The following is a 20,552-nucleotide window of genomic DNA, read 5'->3' as shown; positions in this document are numbered from 1 at the left end:
GTGGTTTTATCTTTAGCTAGAAGACAAAGAAGTCTCTAGTTAGAAGAAACAAACCTCCTGTGCTAGGCACTCCTAGCAGGAAACAGTGAGCATTCAAAGTGTTAATGATTAAGCATGGGTTGGAAAGAAAGACAACTAGGACTGTTAAATCACTTGTAGAACCAGTACACTGAGAAAAAAATGGACAGAAATGCTTTTATTTTGCAGAAGTACAGAACAACACAAATGTCTTTGACACCTTGGAGCAAAGTTCCTTAAACTGCAAGGTACAGCCAATTGTGCTAAGCCATGACAACTGAACAAGCAAAAATAATAAGAGGTAAACAGACCTAATAATGTTGGTCAAATAAATTAAAGGTAACTATTTCTGAACTACCAACAGTTTTAGCAGATGCTTTTTCCTCAGTCTACTTTTGATACGTTATTACCACTTAATCATTACCACTTAACTTGAAAAGAGCACTTTTTTCCCTACCACTAGGAGCCTTCTTTTAGACTGTCAACCAGAAAACAGGCAAACTGAATGGCTGTTTTTTTGGGAGGGGAGCTATAGATATGTCTGGTCGTGCAGTACTAACTGAAGATAAAGACAGCAAATATTGCACAGACAACAGAAAAGAGATCTGTCTGACAGCCCAATGGAACCTCATTTGCACTGCAGACAAAATAACAAGGTTGCTTGGAGGTAATCCAAAAAACTGTTCCAACAATTATTAACAGAAAGATTCAAGAAATGTGGTAAAATTGAAAACTGTAAAACTAAAAAATAAAAATTAAAAAAAAGGCGCTGAAGGTTTCAAAATGTGCTCATTTGCAATATTTAGTAAATGCCTGAGTCTCCATAACCTTGCTGACATTACTTATCCTTTAAAGTCAAGCTCAATTACTGAAACCCCTCTCATAAAACACGAATAAGATCCAATGTTATCCTCAGTCGAGCAATATCAACATTAAGTACTTTAACTTCCACTCTTTCTCCAGGACCTAGGCCCAGACTTCTTCTCTTCTTCAATTTAGAGAGTTTTGCTTCTGTTATGCTTCGCACTGGAATCAAACCTGCTTTTCCCACACCAATATCAACAAAAACTCCAAATGGTGTTGCATTTTCAACTTTTCCAGTCAAAACAGCACCAGCACTTAAGTCTTCAAAGCAGACTATGCTTCTCTTGAAGTCAGGTTTATCGAAGTCTGTTATGGGAAACAAGAAACACAAATAAGACTCTAGAGAAAAAGGGTTTCTAAGAGTTGTTTCCAGATTATAGTTTCTAATTAGTAAATCATCCCAAGGTAGCTCTTAGGTCCAAATACTGCTGTCTGTACATTCTTAAATAAAGACCCATTTGTGATAAACAACTTGTTTCTTATATTTTGTCAATAATTTTAAAAGATTTAGATTATTGAAATAGCATGCATACTGAATTCTGTGTTATGGAACTATAAGGGAATCAGAAGCGTGTTGTACAGCAGGCAGTGACTGAGATATTGTTGAAATTTTCTGGGAGGGTGAAAATACTTGAGGTGACTCGAGCTACATCAATTATACATGAAGTTCTACTCCTGTAGAAATTTCTACACATTCACAGGAAGATTTCATTATTTCAGTTTCATCACATACCAAAAGAAAAGACAGCAATGCACTGCTCTTTGGCTTGCTGTTCATCTGCACCATGACATCCTATGAGCTTTATCACAGTGCTGCTTTGCACCGACAACTTGAAAATCAGAGAAGCATGATCATAAGCAGAGGTTATACTGGGATATTAATGTTCACATTCTGCATTTAAGGGCACAGATAGATTTTTTTTAAACTCTTATTTCACTACCACTCTGATTCTGCAGAAAACTCTTCTGAGCCATCTCAACAACTTCTCTTTCAACTATTTCCTATTGTTTGCCCTTTCCAAGATATAATAAGGACTGAGATTTTCCACAAGGATCACCACCAAATCAGAACTGCAATAATTTTTCTCTGTTTGCTTTTGACAAATAAAATTCAGCCTGAAAAAGTTTATAGCTAAAATGCACTGGAATTTGTCTTAATTTAATAAAAGTCTGTGGATCTGTATCGGCTTTGCACAGCAATGTTTTGGTAGGTGTGTGTATGGGCTACTGTGAGCAGTGGCTTCTGCAGCTTTGCCTGTGTCCAACAGATTCACTGCTGTCCAAGGTCAAGCCATTAACAATGGTGGTAAGTGCCTCTGGGATAAAATATTTTAAAAAGAAAAAAAACCAAAAAACTGTGCAACAATTGCAGCCTGGGAGAGAGAAGCAACCATATCAGACAGGAACAGCTCTGCAGACACCAAGGGAAGAAGGAGGAAGAGCTCCAGATGCCAGAGCTGAGATTCCCCTGCAGCTCATGGAGGGCCCTACACTAGAACAAGTGGATGCCGCAAAGAAGGGTGTGACCCTGTGGGAAGCCCACATTGGAGCAGGTTTTCTGGCTGGACTTGTGACCTCATTAGGGAACAATGAAAGTCTGTTTCTAAAGGACTTCACTCCATGGAAGCGACCCATGTTGGAGCAGTTCATGAAGAACTGCAGCCTATGGGAACAACTCGTGATGGAGAAATCCATCCATACATAAGGCTACTAGGCTGCCTTTTCTAGCCACAGAGTCTCTCTAAAGTAATACTGAATGTCCTAGATGAGCAGAATATGAATATTTCCACTGAAGATTCTCTTTTGTTTTTATGTCTTCCTATGTTAGTAGTCTATCTTACTCTAATTTAGATGTGAGATCACCAGAACCAATTGAGGCACAGAAAATACCTGTTTTCAAGATCACTAGTGGGGAATATTTAAAAAATAAGCATGGAAACTATTAATGAACTAAAAAAGAGGAACAGAAATGTTGGTTTGGCTGTTTTTTAAGCATACATTTATTGTTTGCCATTACAAGCCTGCATATTTGCTATCTACCTTTATCTCCTGCTGTTGTAAGAGAATCCAGCTGTAAGTTTGATTACACAACAGCATCCCCAGATGTTTTACTTCATCTTTCTTTTCCTCTACCTCAAACTGTTCAGTATCACTACAATCAGTAGAGTCAACATATTGAAATTATTTCATTTGTTAACAGCCACACAACTCCCCTTCCTATGACTGAAAATGCCATGATTTAAGACAGGATTCACACTCCTTACCTACGAAACTGAAAATGAACATCTGACTATGATATAGCCTTTACCTTGACTGAAAAAAGAAAAGGAGTTACGTGTCCATGAAAACCTACTACTGATTTTAGAAGAAGAAAATGTGCTATTTTACAACTGCATAAGTGATATGTATCTCAAGCAAACTGAGATTACAACCTTCCAAACTGAGGGTTACCTGTTCGGATGTCGTAGCCTTCAGGCTGAGTGAGACCATCAATGATCAGCTGCAGCGTGTGCACAGTGGTATTGAGCCTTTTGGCTGTGCCTTCCAGCCCTTCCTTTTGAATTACCACATTCACCTTTTGCTGCATATCGGATTTTCCTATGTCATTTGCATTTCCTCCAATGAGAGATAAAAATCTAGGAAGTACAAAGAAAGATAAAAAGATTTGTAGCATCCTTTAGTGAGAACTGAACCTTTGCTCTATTATTTTTTCATTGATACATGAACAAAACTTCAGATAAAATATATGAACAGTTTTTCAAGTGTATGTCCTCTCAACTCATCACTGGTCTGACACAAATGGAAACTTAGAGTCTATCTGTATATGTATATCTTCTAGAACAGATTGCAAAACTAGAAGCAAAATAATAAAATGAAATTAAAATATCTTCTCAAATCAATTATTTTATCTCACAATAAAACTGAATTTCCTTATTACTGAAAGATCTTTTGCCATAAAAGCTCCCTAAAAATCAGTGAGCATTCTACAACAGTGTTATTGTAATTGTCACTCTCATTCAGATTAGAATGAATGACAATTTAGTAAAGCAACAATGAATACTCAAAATATTAAACTAGTACAAAGAATCTTTAAACCAACTTAAGAAAAACTTGGCATAAAATACTTCTCTTGTCTGTGAACTTCATGATTAAGAACAATTAGTTTTTCAGGCACTAGGTAAACATTAAGTCAAAGTCAAAACACAACACAAACATCCTTATCTTTCCTTATTGTCACATACATACACACACTGCAGACTGAGACACATTTGGACTGGTATCTAAAAATTTGAAAATAAATAAAAATAAATAATTTTAAATAATTATGCCCTGGCATGTGATCTCCACTATGATCTGCATCTCACCAAGAATAAGCCTCATCTACCCTGCTTTATCATGCCCCTTATTGTTGGCAGGAAGTAAAATTTTTTTTTTTTTTTGCATGCTCTCCACCACAGCAGGCAGGTAGAATTACTGTTCCTGTCTTCCAGAGTCTGAATAAACATTCCTTCCAGATTCCTAAAAGAGATTCCTTTTTCCTCTCCTTATCCTGCTTCACAACAGGTGCAAACTACAAGTCTCAAAAGAAGAGCTGACCAGCAGGTTCATGCCCTGAACTTGGTGGGAGACATTCCAGCTCTATAAGCAAGCAAAAGATCCCAGTACTCAACCTCCTTAACCCTGCCAAAATACATGCTGTGCTTTTATCAAAATCTGAGGCTAGTATTTCTTTTGTCAGAACAGAGGGATTTTGGTTTTGTTTTGTTGTTTCCTCTTTCTAACCCAGAGGAACCGAGATTGCTCTGGGTGGTGAGCAATAGACAGTTACATAGATTGAAATACAAAACTAAATTAGTTTTGGACAAAATATAAATTGAAGAGACATAATTAAAGCAACTTCCAGTAAATCACAAAAATCAACTTTGAGCATAAGCTTCACTGAAAAATGTCCATTAGTTTTGCTAAAGGAGGACATCTGTTACAACTGTCAGAACTTCTGACTGAATTCAAGTACAAGCATAGTGACTTTAGTGTACTGGTAACTCAAACACAGAGATTTGCACTTAGTAGTGATAAATATAATTTCCACTATTTTTTTCAGTGGATACACATCTTTCATGTGGCAACGCATTATGAAAATTAATAAGGACTCAGGGGATCGTGCTGTTCTCCATATTCACTGAATTTTGCTTTGATGGCATATTGATTTATATCACTTTTTGAAGTAGCTTAAGGTGGTTTGGAAGCAAAAGTACATTGCAAAACAGATGCAAAAAGTTTGATAATATTTTACATTTTTATAAATAATATATTTTTGAATATTTATTTTATAATATTTTGTAAGTGCAAACTTTTTTTCTGTAAACTAACAAACCTCACCACTACTATGTGAACATTAAAAATATCAAATGTTCCACGAAACAAAACCACCTTCTTTTGTAAAGGAGTCCCAGAAGCGGTTACAATGATAACGCTGAAAATGAGCCCAGGCCCAGGTGAAGTGTTCCTCCCCAGACTGCTGGGGGCTGCTGGCTGCTACCACTGGACAATGCGCCCCACCAGAGCACTAGTGACAGGCAGCAGCTGCCGCAGCTTTGACTGACGTGCCAGATGTAACATGACTAACCCGACCAGCCTCATGACTCAACCTTCTAAATAATGTATGCTTTACCACCCACCCCCATAAACAAGTTTGCTGACATTCACGCACTTGGCTTTATTTCACTTCAAATTGAAACTCAGCTTGAGTATTTCCAAGTAACATTTTCTCACCATTAGGATTTTGCAGTAGCGTGTTGACTTTGTGAATTGATCACAGGGTGGGTTTCACCACTAATAAGTGCAACCACATAGAACAGCCACTAAGGTATATTAAAAAAAGCCCTGTTACATACAAAGATATCACATGTGTAGATAATGCAATAGAATGAACAGTGTTACGTGCACGAGGCTGGAAAGAACACCAGTCCAAAACAGGACACAACCTAAGTGCCTGCGCCTTCAAGCACAATTCATGAAAGGTGCTCAGCCCCTGGCTCCTTCCCCTGCAACCGCCTCCCTCTGGACATCCCAAAGCATTTAGCAGAAATTAAAAAGGATTCCTCATCTAGGCAAGGGTGGTAGGTTTACATCTCATGTTATCAATAACAACTTGTGTAAATAACTTATTACTGTGGTTACTGCCCACAGTAAAATTTTGGCTCCACCTGAAGATGATACTTAAACACGTGCCCAAGTCTAAGCAAATGAGAAGTCCCTCCGACTTCTACAGAATTGCAACGTTCTAAAAATTGGACATTTTATTAAGAATACTTCAGAATTATGGGCTATATATCACAGGCAAAACAGAGCACTGTAACAAAGCCCAGCATGCATTTATGCAGAGAAGAAATACTCTTTTAAGAAGCAGTATTATTTCTATCATCATTTTAGAACAGGTTTTGGTAAAACCTATACAATAAAGTATTTTCAAATTAAAGTAACTTAGTGATTGCAGGTACAGCTAAGTTTTAGAAACAGCATTGAATCTAATTATAAATTTAATACATAATTTTTACTCAAATGAACAGAGCCTGAGGGTTCTTGGACTAAAAAAGAAAATCAATATAAAGCACAACTCTCTGACTGAACAGTGGTGCACATACTGATAATTTCTATTTTAAAATGTCATTGCTAAGAACAAAGTTAATTTTCTCCTTATTAAAAAAACAAAGAAAAAATTCCTTCAAGAATTATTTTGAAGTCAGATAAGAAAAAAAGACATAGTTGGTAGTAACACTCAGACATGGCTAAGGGGGGAAAAAAGAGGTTTCCCTCAATTTAAATATTCTGAACTTAATGTTAAACCATCTCATTGCAATCCTTGAAATATCTCACTCATGCAATTTGTAAACAGCTCCAGCAGCACAACATAAGAATATGAATGATCTGTGCAAAAATGAAAGTCCTTAAAATATTTTCCTGGCTACACATGTGAAATAAATAATACATTGCAGTAGTTCAGGTACTATGTTTATCTACTAGAAAGACAAAATCTAAAGAAAAGTTAATAGAAATGGAGAAGATGAGACTTTTTTTTTTCTGAAGTGACATCATTCTTATAAGATATATTACCCTTACTTCTTCAAATGCTGAGTATGTGAATGAACTTTCTGCTCAAGGTGCATCAACTTAGATAAAAGCTGCCAGAGTCTTAGGAAGAACAGGGTGAAATTTAAACAGTTTAGAACTTTGAGTTTTATGGTTTTGAGTTTGAGAGAATACTCAGAAAGCTTTGCAATCACCTTTGTTTTAAAAGCAATCTTTGCAGTCTTACAGGACCTGCAGAGAATGGTCATGGATAAATGACTGATGTTTTTATTTAATACATAATTTCATCCATCTTATCCAGATAAAGAAAGAAAGAAAAGTAGCATAAATGTAACAAATAAGCACATCATGTTCACTTAACATACACATCTGCACAAAATTATAGCACAGCCCTTGCAATGCTTAAAAGATAATGTAAATTTCACTGGAATGCAAAAAATAGTCAGAAAACACTAGAAATTTTACCAAGGGAAGCCTACAGTAAATTATTAAGAAGTTACTCTAACTGCCCCCCAAAAAGCTTCTTATAATGTGCAGGAGTCCTAAAGCTTTGCAAGGGCTTTAGTCACAGTCATTTCTGTTTTGTGTAATCATTTCCAGCAACATGACTTAAGAGCTGGGAGTACTGGATTCATTACATTAAAGCAACATGATATGCCATTACATCTTGTCACAGTGCACACATGAATTAATGGTAAAGCAACATAATCACTCTGAAAACAAAACAACTCTGCATTAGCTTGCACTTTGTTAGGTAAAACGTACATTCATGACAGCAACAAGCTTAAATTATGCAGACATTAATGTTTTAGTAATGTTTTGAAGTGCAAAAGCAGTACTTGTATAATGCAGATGTTGACTGCTCTTGTTCCCACAAGTGATACGGATCCTCAATTTTTGGTTACCAAGGAAGACTATGTATCAAACAGCATTTGTGCATTACCTTCTGTAATTAATTGCTGGAGACTGACAGCTAAATATATCTAAAACTACTTAAATGGTTTAGCCAGACAAAGTTGTTCAACCAATATGTTTTTCTTCAAATGCATAAATTATTAATAATGTAGATTATTTGATTGCATGCAGATAGCACTCAGTTTATGAAATTCTGGACTTATAAATTTTAAGAAATAATGAGTTTCTAAATGAGAACAGAAATTCAGACACAGTTCCACTGCAGCAAAGCCACTTTGCTCCCATACCATTAGGCACGCTGCTGTTGGTTGTTCTCATGACTACTGATATATCACGTAACTGGAGTGCAACCCGAGACACAAAATAGTGAAACATGATTAGTTATCCACAAAGAACTAGTATACTACACTAAAAGGAGAAAATTCCATTAAAAAGGTCTTGTGGGGGTTTTGACCAATATTTTTTTTCCTAAATGCAATGAGTGGGAAGTTATGTAAGTTCCAAAAATTTCAGCAAATTAAAAATACCATTTGATTGATGGGTCTAGTATTTATAGCGTAAATGGAGCATATATTTCCCCATTATTTCCAAGTTTTTCTAATCATTTGGGTTAACTGCATTTCACAACATATTAAAGTTTTAAATTGTCTTTATTGGATGGCAATTGGCGGTCAAAGCTTTTTCTGTTCTTCTGCTTACTGACAAGGTAACTTTCAAAAACATGCCCTCTAAAAATCCAGCTAAGTGACAGTAAAACCTGTGAATGAATTGGCCTTCTAAAGTGATGAATATGAACAGTTATTTTTTATATTTAATGGCCACAATTCTGCAAATGTTCTCCTTAATCAGGGCTGGACATTGGCTATTGGAGATAGTCATAAAGGTTCATGAACTGACTAAGTTAAACATTTTAAAGTTTTTTTTAAAAAGCCCCAAAATGTAAGATTTTATTAAGCATTAGTCTGCACATCAAATAACTTGAATACCAACACATGTGTGCATATGCAAGTACAGTCTCATTCAAGTGGACAACAGATATTTCTGTTATCTTTGTAAGGAGAAGTCTCCTACCACAGTAATTCCTATCCCCCTGTAAAAATATTCACATGTAGACTGCACTATTAAATAGAACACAACAACTAGTTTTTATTCCTCAAATACCATAGTAATTAAGAATTCTCTCCTTGATTTCTATTCCCCTTAAGCATTGCCTCAGTTGCTTGGTAACAACTAGGGGATCTGGACAGAGGCAAGCCAGCCTGCCAGTGAGCTGGAAATGGTACCAAAGGACAAGCTTCCAGTTGCATATAGGGCAGGAGACAAAAATCTTTATTTCTGTGGCCTCATCAACAGTTTTTCTTCTGCATTTTCTTATGTGCCAGTACTTGTCTTCAAATTCAGCAAATGCAGCTTATCAGCACAGCAAATGAGAAACTATGGATCAGCTGCTACATCCACCTATGCAGAGTACAAGAAACACCAGGGATATGTGAAATATGACTGACTGGCCTATAATTGAATATAAACTGCTATCAACACAAACATCTTGCCAAAATGAACGCCAAATCAAAGTGTTTCATTTCAGTGAAGTAAAAGTCCATGAATGTGTGCTTGCTGAATTCCCTTGGGACTTTGAACTCCTGCTGAAGATATCAAGCAGCATTATCAATACACAGAGAATGGCAAGACATGAATCCTCACTGCAAGCGACTCTGCCCAGTATGTCAAAAACTTCTCTAAAAGCATAACCAACCACGGTGTGCAGGACTGGTCTCTACCAGGCAAGGTCCTAAACCTGGGTAATCGGCCAAGGAAGATCCCCACCTCTATTATTCTAAGTTACAGCTTTAGATATTTTACACTGGCCAAAATTTGTATTTCTCGGTCAGGCTAAAATACAACCTGCCAGATGCTGCAATCTGTGAGCAGCAAGAACACATTCTGAGTGCCAACCTTTTGCAAAAAGCATTTTAATGGGATTTAAATAAAAAAGTCAGCAAATGTTAAAATTCAGTTAAAATGAAACCAATTGCACTCTGAAGACTGATAGAACAAAGGAAAAACATTGCATTTTCTTTACAACATTTTGGTTTATAAGCATAACCAGGTTGTAACTTCTGGGGACTTCCTAAACGTTTCCTTGGTTTTTCTACCAATTCTTTAACAATACATACCAAGAAATTGGATATACTCTACATATTGTATTAATTGTATGTAGAAGATTCTGCCACTATAAACTGGTTTTCACATATAGACTTTTCAAAAACTTAAAGCATGGTTCTGCTTTGCAGGAAAATAGGCTGTCTATAAAGTTTTGAGGTTTTTATTTAGCTTTTTGGAAATTCCGATTCATAATATTTAGAGGTGTTCATAAGCTTGATCACTGCACATGACAAAGCCAAGCTTTGACAGTGTGGAAACCATGAACAAAAATGCTTTGGTCTTCTGCAGAGCATGTTAAATCACTAGTAGGATATTTTCCAATTATTTTACAGAAATTGTACAGATTTTAACTTAAGATACTTAAATGCCATAAATCAATCATACCAGCACCATTTGTGCCACTGTAGTAAAGATTACATCAGTGTTTCCATTATAAAAACCCTATTTTTCTAAATCAGCCCTAAAAATTGGCTCCAGCCTGAAGTTTGGCAACCAAAGTCACCACTTGGGAGTAATTATTTTAACCATATTTTTCTTTAATGGATTGGCTTTTCAAGCTACAAAATAGTCCCGAAAAAGAAAATTAGTGGTTTCAAATTTTGGTAAATTTCTATCCCTCAAAAACATTGTTTTAAAACCTGACAATTTTGCATGTCATAAATCTGCAATGTAGACTGCTGCCTTTGAGTAATTTGGCTATAAGCAGTGGATAAAAAAATCACCATCTTATTTCATTTAAAAATAAATGTAATTTTCCATGAAAACTTTTAATCCAATAAAACTTTCAGAAGCTACTTTCTCATAGCAAGATGTGGTAGGCATTGCATGAGGAAGCCTTTATGATTCACTTATGTAGCAGCTATTCCATACATTTTCATTTTTGTGGTAAGAGGTATGTAATACTGGATTTTTGATCAACTTGGTCATATTCAACACAATTCTGCCATTTGGCAGCACAGAGCCACCTGTGAACTTGACACACTCCCTAACAATATTCAGTGTAAGCACAGAAAAAGAAGAAATATTCTGATAGCATTAGAGCAACAGAACTCATTAAGACATGTTATTTAAAAAACTTTATTATTAAATACCAATTCTAATCTACATCAAACAGTTTCAATTTTTCTCATGCATTTTATCTTAAGTCATAAGAATTATCAATTAGGTTTTAACCTAGTTTAATTCTTGCACTGTAGAAAGACTTTCAGACTGGCTAAATTCCATAAGATACCTCCAACCACTACCCTGAACATGACTTGATCTTCAGGCTCTCAAAAGGTTTCTCATGAACATAAGCTCAGAAAAAGGGAATTGCAAGCCCAGTCCCATCCACTGCCTGTCAGCAAAACTCACCTACATCCCTGATAAGCCTTGGATTGAATCCTCCATGGATTGGAATTCCTAGTTGGAATTCCTATTAAATTATTTTCTTAATTCATACTCAGGCAGGAAAAATGGTTTGGAAAGCTGTTTTCCTAAGTTCTGAGAAACTTAGCAGGTCTTAGCAGCTTCTTTTGAAAATACATTTTAAATATATAATCATTGCTAAATTATAGCATTAGTTGCTTCAGAGGAGGATGTCTGGTTTATATTTAGCCCTTATATCATCAGTGTCAATTTTTAATACTACACATCTTGGCTTTTGTCAGTTTGCTGCAGAGCTGTATTTTCTTTTCTCAAAACAGTTATTCGCCATGAAAAAATAGTAAAGATATTTGCCCTTGCCCCCACACCATTTTATGACATCGAGTTGCTGCACAGTCATGCAATCTATACCATGAAAGTTATCGCCTTCATATTTCACACACTTTCAAGGAAAAAAAATTAAAATACAAATACTATTGTCCATAAAGTACATTCACAGGAAGCACCTGGAGACTTGTTTTACCCCCTTTCATACTATGTGCAGAGGTACTATAAATGTAAAAAGTAAGACAACAGAGAAAGTCAAAAGGATGAAGAAAAGACTGATGCAATTATTTACAGAGAGAGATGCTATGCTAGTTTCGGTGTTACATTAGCAGATGTTTTAATTGTTGTTTTATATTTGCTTTGTAATCAACTTACATTCTTCTGCATTAAAAAACAAATGAACAAAACCCAAAAATAACTAACCAAACAAAAAACCCACAACAAAATCCTGTATGGTACAATATCCATGACATGAGCATAGACCTAAATACCTCATGTGAAAATTCCGTCTAGGACAGCGAAGTGTTTGGTGAGAAACAAGAGAACAAAAAACAGCATTGCTGGAAATCTGTTATAAAATGCTTGCATTAACCAAAGAGAGACGATGAGATAGACTAATACTGGTCTTCAGCCATGTAACACTTCTGCATGGGCTTAGAAGCAATTGAAATCTGAGTCTGAAGCTGTGTGTGTTTTAAGACCCAGCAAGGCACCTTCTAAGTAGTGTTGGCTGTGCAATAGGTGCCAGCTCCCTCGCTGGAACATGCATAATAAGCTTTGGGCTCAAACCAATGTCTTGGATGAGATGTAAAAACTGTGCTCAATAACTTTTTAATTATATTCTTTGTTAAATAGTGCAAGTGGTGGGATGCCAGTCAAATTTCAAATCATAATTATATGATCTGTGATACCTACTAAAATTATACAATTATAGCTGTATGTGAATATCTGTTCTACCCTATGCAGTAATACTCCCACTTACCACTTTGCATATAAAAGTAACCTGTGCTGCTTTTGAAACAAAGTCACAACTCTTTATTTTCTGACCAACCTTTGTGAAAATATTTTACATAGGGAAATTACTGTAGTATTCCACCATTAACTGCATATACTTCTCTGCTCTCTAAAACAATCTGTCCACATCAGGCTTTAAGCAAGGCTGGTAGTACTGTGACCACTTTACTAGTGACATTAGTGTGCCAGGGCTGGAAAGCTAAAAACTAAAATCTGTGTACTTAAAATTTAAATGGAATGGAATTCAATATTGAAAAATCAAAATTATTTTTGAATAACCAATATATTTTTGTTTTTCATATTGACTCACCTACATTGAATAATCTCCAGTTAGGGTGACCAAGCTGCTCACCCTACAAACCACCTACTAAACGTAAAACCATTAAGATCAGGACCTTGACTGATGTTTTCTTCCCCACAGCTACACAGGGCAGGGACTTTACAACAAATGTTGATGTGTAAGAAAGAAAGAAAGGGAAAAGGTCATGGAAAAGGAGAAACCAAAATTATCTACACAGTGCATAACTGCAATAGACTACCAGGAAATTGCACAGTGGGCCCTAGAATCAGGCACAAAGAAGAATGAACTGAGGCAGGGAGAGGATGGAAACAAAAGTTCACTGCATGCCTAGCAGAAGGAAAGCATGGAGACCTATGGATAGGAAGAAAGAACAGAGTAGACACTGAAGGGAAGGTCTCCTAAAAATGCAAGGTCCTGTATGACTTTTTTAGGCAAGAAAGTCAAGCTTTGTAAATTCAGAAATTCTTCATCTCTCTTTGAGGTTTAAAGATGGTTTTGGTTATAAAACAGGAACCACAAGTTTGTTTGTCCAGGCATAATATTCTCAACAGAGATCATAAGAATCTTAAAGCAACTGACTACTGGTAAAATTAGCTCCAGTACTTGTTAAGAAAAGAACCTGTTCAGTAAAAATCAGTTGAAAAATAAATATGCACCCATTTATGGTAGGAGATAATGTTTTCTGAGGAGGAAAAGGAGAGTCCAATTTCAACCAGGGCTGCTGATAGAAAAGATCACAGCTTACAGTAGTATTTCAAGAGGCACACATGGATTCCTAATTACTTTTTTCTGACATATACATAAACCATTGTCTTCTTTTAGCCACTTAGTAAAACAATCATACTATTTGTGTATTTGGAAAATTATATATACATCTTAATTAGATCTTGCAATATCAAAATTTAATTTTAAAGGCCCATAGTAATGACACACTCACATATATCCCAAGCACACCTCCTTCTTGAAGAAAGGGGTGAAAGCTTCAAAGCAATATAAATATTCCTGTCTCAAATGGCTGAGCAGGCTGTTGTCAGAAAAATCAGTATTTTCATTTTATAAATTGATGGTGTCAATGGTTCAAAAACTTTCCCATCACTTACCTCATTGCAATGTTATAAGACTCAGGATGAATACAAGTTTGGTCCAAAGGATTAGGCTGCTGTGAGGCACATGACGTTAGTTTACTCTTCTTTTTTCCCAGTGCACCTGCTTTAGTCAAAAGTACACGACTTCCAAGTTCATTTTTCTTATTACTGCCAGAAATCAAAAATGGTCAAGTCATTCTCAATGAAGATGTTTCTGGCCCAGTGTCCACACACAAAACCAACACATATTTTCCCCTGAAGTTTCCCTCAAACAAAAAAAAAATTATCAGGACAAATTAAAGGCATCAAATTATTCCTACTGCAAATGCTCCTTTCATACCTCTTTGTGGTTTTTTTTTTTTTTTTTTTGCTAAATCACAAGTGGTTCGTGCTTTTGGAGGAGAAAAGAGAAGGCATTGAAGGACCTGAAACCAGCAGTGGCATTTTGGGCTCCACTTATCAGCTGTTGGCAGGAATGGAAACATATCTTCCTCTTTGCATATCAATTTTTAAAATAAGCACTGTTTGTTAAATTTCAAGTAAAAAGCACAAAAATTATTTCACACAACAACCTAAAGTCATCAAAATTATTAGAAAGGATAAAAATGAGACCTCCAAGTTAATTTCAAAAGCCTCCGGTTATGTCACCAGGACCCACAAGAAGTGTTGTGAAGGCAGTGGTGTTAGAGCTTTACTTTGGCCTCAAAATCTATTTCTCAGGTTATACAGTGTTCCCAAGTTTTATGGAATCTGACTAACATCAGAATCATGTTCCAGGAAGGTTAAAAAAACCCAAAACAAATGTTCACATTTTAGCAGTGAACATTTGTGGGGGGAAAATAGAGCCATCAACATTATTTCACTGGTTGTATTGCAGCATAAACTAGAGAAACTGGAACAGATCTGTACGAGGTAAGACCTATCAATCATAGAGAGCTTTGGAAGCAATTTCTTTGGTCTTCTGGTGCTTACAGCGAGCACCATTTGGCCTTCAGCCTATGCCTCTCTGCCAGATGGGCAACCAATCTGTATACCTTCCACCCGGGCAGAAAGCCAGGCCCTATGTGCCCATGTCCTGCCTGGAAGTTACACGTGTGCTGTTCAGCCAGCAGCAACTGGGAAAAGAGTGTTGCTTCTGAGCACTGCGTTGGCTAAAAAATAGCATGTGCCTACCAGGAAAATACTTCTTTGAGAAGAGACAGAGGCAAAAGTGTGGGGATGGTGCTACTGCCATGCCCTTCCTTAGTTCTTTATTTTGGAAAGAGAAATGGGAAAAGACAGGAGAAGAGACATGGTGCTAGAACGGGCATTTTCAGCTGCGGAAAGGTCAAGAGGAGCACTATGAAGGGCTGAAAGAGAAAAGACTTGGTACAGAATCAGGGAATGAGATGACAGGGAAGAAGATAACACACTGTTGACAAACTGGACTTGGGAAAAGGCCTCACGTATTTCAGACAGAAGACAGTCACACCACACTTGCTAGGTACAGGAGTACAACATACAGGAGACACAGTTTGATCTAGGCACCTACTCAATCAACTTCCTCTCTCCAGGTAATGAAATTGAAACCCCAAAAATCTGCACTAGTTTACTACCATTAAGTTCTGCAGAATAACCTTTACCATATTAATTTAATTAATTTACAGATTGCTCTATTATGCCTGGAAAACAAGACTAAAGGTTTAATATCTCAGATCACAACAGTGTTGCATGACAATCTTTTTTTACCAATCCAGTGGCAAAAGTTTAAATTAAGCTTACATATTTATCAAAACTCTGACTTTGAGGACTAGGCTGACAAGCCATGACTATTCAGAGGAAGAACTATCTTCAACCATGGACTTTAACAAGTTAATTCGTTGTCTTTCAGATCACAATGGACTAGGATTCCTAGGTCTCAAGCATAAATACAAAGCACAAAAGGGGAAAGTCGTCTCATTTCATTTCAGTCAATTTAATCAGAACAGTTAAAATCTCTATTACCTGCAAAAAGTCTTTATATATTCTTGATTGAATCTGATGAAACCAGCACACTGTTGGAAGGTTTTGGGACCCAAACCTTTAACTTCTTTGAGCTGTTCTCGGTTTATAAATGGTCCGTTCTTCTCTCGCCATTCAATTATATTTTTAGCCCTGTTAGTATTCAGTCCTGCAATATGTCTAAGAGAAAATTTACCAAATACTTTTATTACCATTGAACAGTCATTACTACAAGTGCTACTCATTGCAAGGATACACATTCTGATAGAAAATGTGGTTTACAAAACTTTAAGAAATTAGCAAATAGACTTCCAGACCAAAGGCATTGTCAGAAAAAGGATCCCTTCTCTTAGTTCCGTAGAAGGAATCCACTCAAGTCAAGAAAACTTAGTACAGCAATCCACTTCTGTACATGCCTAACTAGTAAGCCAGGGATATGTAATTTATGATCTGTTGCCTATTTCCGTAATGCCAATTCAATTTGTCATGTCTTACAGCCTGCCCCCAGCTGCCCTCTTCAGGAAACAGCGTGGGAGGAGGGTTCAGAACAGATAAATTGTTCCTGTAAGAACAGCCTCCTGTCAGCTCTTCCAATGGGACTGAAACACCTTGCCCCAACATGAAGGGCTCATGTCTACTATGCAGAAGAAGAGTGGCTGGGAGCAGCTTGTCTTCCTCAAACAACTGAACTGATCCACAAAGCTTGATTCCTTTCTTTCTTCTTGAAGTAAAAAGCAGCTGGGAACAAGCTGTATGACTTGTTCTGAGGGCAACTTGGACCTAGCCAAGAACTTACCTGTGAAGTGCAACAGCAGTTAGCCAGGTTCCTTTAAGAAGCAGTGGGGTTTCTGCACACTTTTTGTATGTACATTGAGTAAAACTTTCTACGTGTGGAGTATGTTAATCATAAAAAGAGAGAAAAGAGCTCTTGTGGGGAGTTATTCATGGCACTAATGAAGGAAATGTCACACATCAGGCTCTGTATATGATGCCATTGCTTTATGTAGGCAGCAGCAGTAGTGAGTGACCTGTTTGTGGAACAGCATTAACTGATTCTAGAAAAACACCACCAGCAAACCCAGCAAGAGTCATAAAATCTCAGGGAAAAAAGAAAAAAAATCTTTCCACTATTTTCATTCTCAAGCAAAAGTTAAAAAAACAGTCCAAAGTTGGTAAAAGCTCAGAAGGAAATTAGAGGGACACACCTTTAACCAGAGACAGAATATTAATCATTAGGAATGGAATTTTCTTCAAAAATTTCTGAGAAACATTGAGAAATCCAGCTTAGTTGCACTGACAAAGGAACATTACACAGTTGACAGAATTTTCCACTGATGATCTCAAGTCTTTCAAGCATAATACCCAGCAGTAACACAAATACCGTAGCACTGTCACCCCCTCCCTGTGTACTTTGTGTCAAGAAGTGTATTTGACATATCAGAAACTACAAACAGAAACAAAAAGCTCTGCTCAGGCTGCAATCTAACTAGAGTGACAGTCTCACACACTGGATGTCTGAAGGAAACATAACACATCTACACGGAACAGCAGACTTGAGCAATTGCAAGCCAGGTTAATTAGACCACACAAAATACACAATGTGGTCACCACCTGTAGCCCTGTCTGGACAGGGTTATCCCACATTCAGTTCTGTGGAGGCACAGTAGCATCTCAGGCTAATGCTTCCTGCTGAAGTGGACAATATAGCTGTTCATTCCAACTCAGCTTATTCTATGATTCTATTTTGTTGATTCTATGAATGAAAGATTCATTTGTCATTTAGGTACCTTGCTTTCCACTTGTTTTCTCCCTAAAAGCTGATCTAAATCTGAAAGCATGTAAGAAAGAAGAACTCAGAGACCAGCTAGGGATTGGATACGCAGAGAATGAACATGAAAGTAGAAAACCAAAAAGAAGACAGAGCCTCTTCCAAAATATGGAAAGATGGTTTTAAGAAAGACACTAATGGGCCAAAAAATTACAACACAGAGCTAGCAAGAATGCATTATTCCTAAATTTTATACCAAATATAATTTTCATTACTGATTATGGACAGTAATACTATGGAAGAATACGGACAGAAAATTATGGATATTCTTTTCCTTCCCCTCCTACTATGACAGCAGCACTTTTGCTCTTCTGAGAGTTTGTTGCCTAAACATTACTGAATTCTACACACTCAAGAGAGAATGAGCTTTTAGTTTCTAACCATGAAAAATAAAGTCCAGAACATTCTTCAAGTAAACACAGCATAACTACTTAACAAAAAAAAAACAAAAAAAAACAAACAGTAGAAAAGGGGATAAATTTTTCAAGTTTCCCCTTAAATCTTCCCTGTTCTCCTTCCCTCGCCCAAGTTTTACAACCTGTTCCACTTAGAAGTACCTATAAAAATACCTTCTAAGATACAAAGTACATTTGAAAATGCCTTTCTCCATGTAAAAATACATATTACTTATATCACATTTTTCTAAAATTGCAGTGTTGGCTCAAAATTTTTAAGTATCTATTTTTCTCTGAAGAATAGTTTTACCCTGGAGAATCACACATATCCTTAAGACCCGACTCTTAATGATTCAGTGAAATACTGTCTTACTGTGTCATTTTTATGTAACTGGAAGTTTAACACAAGAACCATTTGCTCCAGCTGAGCTTGAGTCAGATGGCAGACTAAACAGAGACTCTGTGATCCAGAGCCATGTAATTACTGGAATAGGAAAATGTTTCACTTACCTTAATAGTATTTCTGAGCAGATGTTAATATCAACTCCTACAAAGCTGACACACTCTTCAACCACGCTATCCAGAGTTGCTTTGAGCAAAGTCTGTGATACATCGTGCTGAGAAACAAAAATGGAGATACCTGGTTACTGCAGTATTGAGGTACAGATAAACAGGAACTGCATATAGCAGTAACATCAATCAAATAGCTGCTAGAACTTAGTATCTTATGTGAGGGTACAAGTTAAAAACATGAATTATAGAATACAGTTCTTAAAATGTCCCCAGTATCTCTTTGAAACGTCTTTGTCATTATGCAGATTTCTAGAATAAAGACACACTTCATTTCCCAGTATTGTTCTTTAATAACTATTTCCCTGCATCTTGTAAAAACAAAACTTTATTAAAAACATAATTACTCAAAAAGAGCAATGTTTCTGGTCATCCACCATGTCTTGCCTTTAATCAGATATTTATTTACCTATAAAATCATTTCTTTTTAAAAAAAAGTAGATAAGAGATCACAAATGCTGTACTTTTGCACCAGTACACAGATATTTGCAAAACAGTCCCATTTATGAGCACCACACTACAGTAATTATTTACTAAAAGAAAAGGTGATGTACTGTAAGAAGGTGGGCAATACATAAGGTACTTATCAACTCCATGTTGAAACAAAATGTTTCAAATTTTGAACAGATATTTCTGGGAAGATTGGCAGGCCCTTGACCAAAGCACCACTAATGGAAATGTTCACAGTGTTTCCCCCTTTTCCCCCCCCAAAAAAAAAAAAAAATCAGTCACACTTGTCAAAGGTAAAAGTTCTAAAGCTCTAATATTTCTTTTCCTCCCAAATGTAAGCATACTTCAGCCTGTAACTTCGAGTTCCCCACACAAGCCCATCAGTGCTTAGAAGTCTGACCTGGAGGGAGAAGCCTCTCTAAATGCAGGAGCTAATTCAATCACTATGTTGGCTTAGCTTCAGGGCTCTTCTGCATCACTCATGTAAATCTGGGTTGATCTGTTGTGGTTTCATGATGCATTCATTCAGGACATCAAGCTGGATCCAAGCCAAGGCACCAAACACTTCATCCATTACTTTGTTTTACATTCTAAACCATTCAGATCTTTTAAAGATTTCACGGTTAAATTTAACATGCCAATAGCATCAATCCCAATCTACTAACATGGGTAGTTCATTAAGCAGTGGTTAATAACTGAGGCAGTCATAAAATTTCAGGCAATGCATTTCATAGCTCCCTATTTAAGGCAATGGTAATGGAATGCATTTTCATGATGTGATATATAGTAAAGTTACTTACAAACACAAAGCTCATATTTTGCCATTATTACTCTTCCTATATTAATTTTGTGTGCAAAACACCATGTAGACACATAAGTACTGGCATTTGCACATGTCCTTGGTCTCATAGCCAGAAAGCTTGCTTGTACACTTGGCAGATCAAACATCAGTTTCCACTTACTAATGCATTGCTACTGATGCCTTAAGTTTTAGCTTTCACATTTTCCAGATTCTGTACTACATTAGTATCTAACTCTAAACTAAACTCTACAGCGTTAGCAAGTTCTCTCCACAGTTTAGTTAGACAAAATAATCCTCTTTCAGCCCAAGAATCAACGAGACCGTTGCAGCTTTAAACTCCAAAAGTATAAACAACAGCAAACTGAGAAGAGCAAACTAGGACGGG

The 20,552-nt window shown here is 36.6% G+C and overlaps 1 protein-coding gene across 1 annotated transcript in view; it reads right to left on the bottom strand.

The window, feature by feature from the left end:
- Positions 1-318: 318 nt before the first annotated feature.
- The window catches only part of SRBD1 (S1 RNA binding domain 1), a 116,047-nt gene continuing 95,813 nt past the window's right edge, over positions 319-20,552 (bottom strand). Inside the window, exons 16-20 of the mRNA XM_062489239.1 lie at positions 18,856-18,962; positions 16,126-16,302; positions 14,158-14,310; positions 3,334-3,518; positions 319-1,188 (exon numbers count right to left, since the gene is read on the bottom strand). Coding sequence (XP_062345223.1) covers positions 899-1,188; positions 3,334-3,518; positions 14,158-14,310; positions 16,126-16,302; positions 18,856-18,962 — 912 coding nt within the window. The 3' untranslated portion in view covers positions 319-898. The remainder of the gene's footprint in view (positions 1,189-3,333; positions 3,519-14,157; positions 14,311-16,125; positions 16,303-18,855; positions 18,963-20,552) is intronic.

This window comes from Cinclus cinclus, chromosome 3 (assembly GCF_963662255.1).
Source record: "Cinclus cinclus chromosome 3, bCinCin1.1, whole genome shotgun sequence".
Lineage (NCBI taxonomy): Eukaryota > Metazoa > Chordata > Aves > Passeriformes > Cinclidae > Cinclus > Cinclus cinclus.
Note: the sequence above shows the minus strand (reverse complement) of the source record. Positions and strands in the feature narration are given on the sequence as shown.